General features: G+C 37.4%; 1 protein-coding gene across 2 annotated transcripts in view; it reads left to right on the top strand.

Moving 5' to 3' along the window:
- The window catches only part of LOC107549412 (WW domain-containing adapter protein with coiled-coil-like), a 31,163-nt gene that overhangs the window by 2,111 nt on the left and 23,718 nt on the right, over nt 1-5,334 (top strand). For both annotated transcript variants that reach the window (XM_016230484.1, XM_016230485.1), the window contains exon 2: nt 3,019-3,134. In XM_016230484.1, coding sequence (XP_016085970.1) covers nt 3,019-3,134 — 116 coding nt within the window. The remainder of the gene's footprint in view (nt 1-3,018; nt 3,135-5,334) is intronic.

Genomic DNA, 5,334 nt, shown 5'->3' with positions numbered 1-5,334 from the left:
TATATATATATATATATATATATATATATATATGCCTAAATATTTCACTGTAAAATAAGTTAACAAAAATTTACAAAAAAATAACCATTTATTTTACATTACAACTGTAAAATCCATAAATACTATTTTTTCTTAATGACCACTAATAGAAACCAAATTTGATCACTGTCCGTGTGCCTCTGTTGGTTTAAAGGAGACATATTATGCCCCTTTTTACAATATGTAATAAGTCTCCGGTGTCCCCGCTATTTCAGTGTCTGTGAAGTTTCAGCTCAAAATACTCCACAGATCATTTATAATATCATTTTGAAAATGCCTATTTTGAGTGTAAGCAGAAACACGCTGTTTTTCGGGCCTGTCTCTTTAAATGCAAATGAGCTGCTGCACCCGCCCCATTTTCCAGAATAGAGCTGCGCAGGACAGCTCAGACCTGCTAAAAACATCTGTTTTGGTTCTGATTATCATGTCGCACTGAAATCATGCGTTTTAAACTGTACGAGTTTAAACTTCTTATATACGGTTTTCTGAGTGCACACATCCGAAGCACATGGAGAGAAAGCGGCTGTCACAGCATGCGAGTACTAAACTAAGTTCTCATTCTCACACACAAGTTTACGTTAACACACGAGTTACAAAAAACAGTCGGTTATGTCTGGGAAATAAATCGCATGTTTATTTTAGATCTGTGTTGCAGCAGCAATATACATTAAATAAATCAATAATTCCACTGCTTGCTTGTCTCCTCTGAGGCTGTGAATCTAAATAGTGTTCTGTGCTCGTCTGTGCAGCCAAAGACAGAACAGTTAGCATGCTTTGCTCAAACTTTCGCCATGACATTAGAGCTGGTACACCGTTGTTGTTTATGAAATCAAATGACGGCACCGTGGGTGTAAACTTACAGAGTAAGGGGCGGTGATATTATGAGATCCTTTGCCACGTCACCAAGGGAGCGAAATCAGACACGCGCGTTTTCTCAGACGCTTGCAGAAAAAGGCTTACCAAAACAAAGTTACTGGGTTAATCTTTTTCATGTTTCCTTGGTTGGTAGATGCACCGGGGACTAGGGCTGTGCGATTAATCGAAATCGCGATTTGAGACGTTGCGATTTCCTAATCGCAAAGCCTGCAATATGGATGCGATATTACTCTGTTCCAGAGCATATGGATGACTGCCAGCCTTGAGTTGCAGTCTTACTAACCAATAGAGTGAGCGCACCTCTGTTCTCCCCAATCAGCACTGCTCTAGCCAACTGCGTAAACACCCACCATTAAAAAACGGAAAGCGGGACTGGAGAGAGACAGAGTGGGATTATGGTGTCTACTGGGGCAGATCGATAGTTAGGTAAATTAAAACTAAAGAAAAACGTATGCAACTTAAGCTTCGAAATAAGACAACGAACAAAAAAGGTAATCTGCAAGAGCTGCGTCACAGCGCATATCAAAAGCTCCCTTATCGGTTCTGTTTTCAGTACTGGAGAATAAAAGATACATTCTTAGACGTTTTTGTTAGTACGTGAACGTTCTTACACATTTTTATCTCGCCAACAGATTAATTAGAAATAAGTTTATGATGCATGTTCGCTATTCCCAATTCAGAAGAGCGCACACACAGCCTGTGTCTGTGAATGCTTCTCATACTTGCTCCTCTCTGCCCCACGCGGCGCAAATCCCGCGTCACGGACAAGCCGCTCACGATTGCCGCACTCATGCAGCCTGTCTCGTAATGCTCGTTTATACTCGCACCCGGCTCCGCACCGCAAGTCTCCACGAACGCATCTGGCAGTATGGATGAGGCTTGACGCACGCGCACAACCTGTGTCGACTCGTGCCTGGTTCCGCTTTTAAAACGAATGTAAATTCAGTCTAACTGCTTGCTAATTTCACTTGGATGAAATGAAACATTCAGCACATTTTCCACTTGCTCTTAAAATCCCAAATACTTAAAATGAATAAATCAGTCTATGTAGCATATGTAATACTTTAATAATTGACTTAGTTCTTTATTTATAAAAAATTTATATTTTCTGTGAAATTCAGTAATTAAGTTAATTCCATTGTCTTTACTGATACTTTTCAATTTAATGCATCCTTGCTGAATGAAAGTACTAATTTCTAAAAAATAATAATAATAAATCAATAAATCTTATTTACCCCAAAATTTTGAGTGGTAGTCTATATAATATAGGTCCGCATTTTTCTTTAAAGCTAAAGTAATTAATTTATTAATTAATTCATTTCTTTCTTTCTTTTTATTGTTAAAATGCTTTCTTCTATCCCAGGATACTAGCGGAGAGACATTATTACAGCATTTGTAGGTAGATTCCACCACATTCTGGCACAGGACCCTGATAAATGCATTGCTAGCAAAAATGAAGTCAGACTAAGTGTTTTATTTTGAATGACCATCAAAGAGAGAGAGATTTTGACTCAAGGGAGGAGTTAACTAGGCCATGCTAACCATCCATACTGTGACCCCTTGGTTGACGAAGGAAGCGTTCAAGAGACTTGTCATTATTTTTGCAATGCCGGATGGTGACGCTAGTGGCACAGAAATTGCACACTTCAGTTTTAATGATCGGTACTGCCTGGTGTAGTGGTGTGAGGCTTTGACAGTCAGACTGCTAGTAGGTGGAGGGTGGACTCAGACAGATTAAAGAGGCATCCTGCAGGGGCGATGTGCAGAGATCCACCTCATCTAATATTACACACGCTTGCATCAGGATTCAGCTCTCTCTCTCCCTTGCACGCTCCCATCTGTCTGTCTTTAATGTTCTCATTTTCTCTCTTTTCTTCCCAGTCTTGTTCTATATTTTAAACGTTCTCATGCTGTTGCTCTGTTTAGCCTTTCCTTATATCATAAGAAAAACAACAAACCTGTATTGTTTTTTGTTTTTGCCATACATCTCTCCTTTTTTATCTTCCTTCCTTTACCTCTCCCTCTCTCATGCCTTTAACAGCTCCTGTCTCTTTAAATGCCAGCGGTTCTAGTGCTCACACCTGTTGTTTTCCTTCTATTCAGCCATATGAGCCGGCAGATGATTGGTCTGAACACATCAGTTCTTCAGGGAAGAAGTACTACTACAACTGCAGGACGGAGGTGTCTCAGTGGGAGAAACCCAAAGAGTGGCTGGAGAGGTATTAAACGCACGCTTTCACCCCTTGGCTCAGGCTCAAATAGTGCTTAATTATACACTAATAATTCACTAATACATACATGTTGCTGGCGAGACATCACGTGATCGATGCAGGTGTAATGTATGTTTCCGCAGAAGAAATATTCCCAGAATTCATGGAAAAATCTTTTTAGCATCTCCTTGCTTTCAGCAGAAATTGAATATTTTGCGTCATAGGCCTGTTTAACACGTCTTGCTTCTGCAGCACATCAGCTAAGCAGCAGTGTAATGGAAACTGGATCACTCATTGAGCTTTCACACTAATAGTGAGTGAGCTTTTGACAAACACCATTTATGATCTTCATTAATAAGCAATGCTTCATAAAAGCTTGTAGAGCAAAAGTTATTAAACTGGTTTGTAGGGCATTTTGACTATTTCAGAATGCAGCAAAGATAGATTCAGGTCTATATAGAACCATCCTTTTTAGGGAAAATTTCTAATTTCAATTTTTTTCTAATAAAGATTACAAATTAAAAAAATACTTTTTTTTTTAAAGCTCTAGGGTTGCTGTGCTTGTTTGACAATTTGAAATTTTGTCATACAATTTGACCAAAACATTTGAATTATATAACAATGACTATAAAATAATAATGACAACTATTATTAGGATTAAGTATTTTTCAATAAAAATATTAAACAGAAAAAGAAATTACTATTGTAATATTTCACTGTGAAATAAGTTAATAAATTTACCAAAAAAAACCAAAAAAAACTTATTTTACATTACAACTGTAAAATCTTAATTAAACCATCAAACTTTTATTTTGGAGGAAAACCGAAACACGCCCTTAAAAAAACGTAGTTTCTCTTTTGTTGACAGTAGCCGGTTTATTCATAAGTGCTTCTCATTACAGTTTTGGAAGATCATGTTGCGTTCCCATGTGTATGTTAAGTGACCTTAAACTCACCGAACATGCAGTGAAGAGTTCATCTGGATAGGGCTGAACGATTAATTGCATTTGCGATAATATCGTGATATGAAATAACACGATTTTTCAATCGCAGAGGCTGCGATTACACGGTCACGTGACACGCGAAAGTAAAGAGGTGTGTTCTAGTGATGCGCGGATGGCGGTTATATCCGCGGGCGCTGCGGATAATCCGCGGATCGGGTGGGTCGGGTAATAAAAAAAATGCATTCTGATTATTTGCGGGTGAGTCGCGGGTGGATAAAATAAATCATTAATGATGCAAGTATTAACTACATTTTCTAAATTATGAACGTGTTTTAAATAGGCTACAGAAATTGAATAAACTGTAAATTAACATTAAAAGTTATTCAACAAAACATTATTTAGTCAAGAGCAGTACGTTTTGTTGTTTGATTAACATTAATGAAAGACGGCACAGCTAGGCTGCTGTCACGACCTATTTCATGGATCCAATACTGATACTCATGCGTTTTATTTTGCAACTGTTTACATTAACTTAAGACAACCCCGACAGTACTTTCTCAATTTGGTACTCTCAGTACGCGCTTTGGATGTGACTGTGAGCGCACGCGCCTCTGGAGAGCGCGAGTACCGAATGGCTTAAAACGATGTGAAAATACATTTTTGTGATGATGCAACAATTACCGATTAGGCAATTGACAATTCTGTCAACTGTCCTGAAACGCGAGCTAAAGTCTTCTATCACAGCGCAGTGTTTCCCCTAGGTTTACGGATTTTGGGGGGATGAAATGTTTTATTTGTCCAACCTTATGTTTTATTGTAACCAAATTCTGTTTTAGCATGTCTAATTTGAAAGCATAAAACAAGTTTTACAATAGCCTTATGATTTAGCCTTATGATACAAAAGCTTACAATAGCCTTATGATTTTTTTGCTCAGAAATTCTGTGTTGTGTATTTACATTTTGTTTTAAGGCATAAAACATTCATTTAATCTATCTTTTAAGTAATTAAACAAATTAAATGTTTTGGAAAATAAAGTTAATTTAATATTACAATTTAAAACATTGAAGAAGTATTGAATGCTTATTCCTTAAAAATAAGGTTTTAATAATTTTAGTAGTTGTAGTAGCAGTCTGTTACGTACATTCTACTCAACAACAGTAATATATTTCTGCCAATGCCCTCTAGTTAAACCGAACTGTTATTTTGACGGGTTGCCGTGAATACCTTTACATTTCTGTGTGTATGACATGATGATAGTTTTACT

Source organism: Sinocyclocheilus grahami, unplaced genomic scaffold (assembly GCF_001515645.1).
Source record: "Sinocyclocheilus grahami isolate Dianchi unplaced genomic scaffold, SAMN03320097.WGS_v1.1 scaffold371.1, whole genome shotgun sequence".
Taxonomy (NCBI): Eukaryota; Metazoa; Chordata; class Actinopteri; order Cypriniformes; family Cyprinidae; genus Sinocyclocheilus; species Sinocyclocheilus grahami.
The sequence above is the reverse complement of the archived record's forward strand: the minus strand, read 5'-3'. Positions and strand labels throughout refer to the sequence as shown.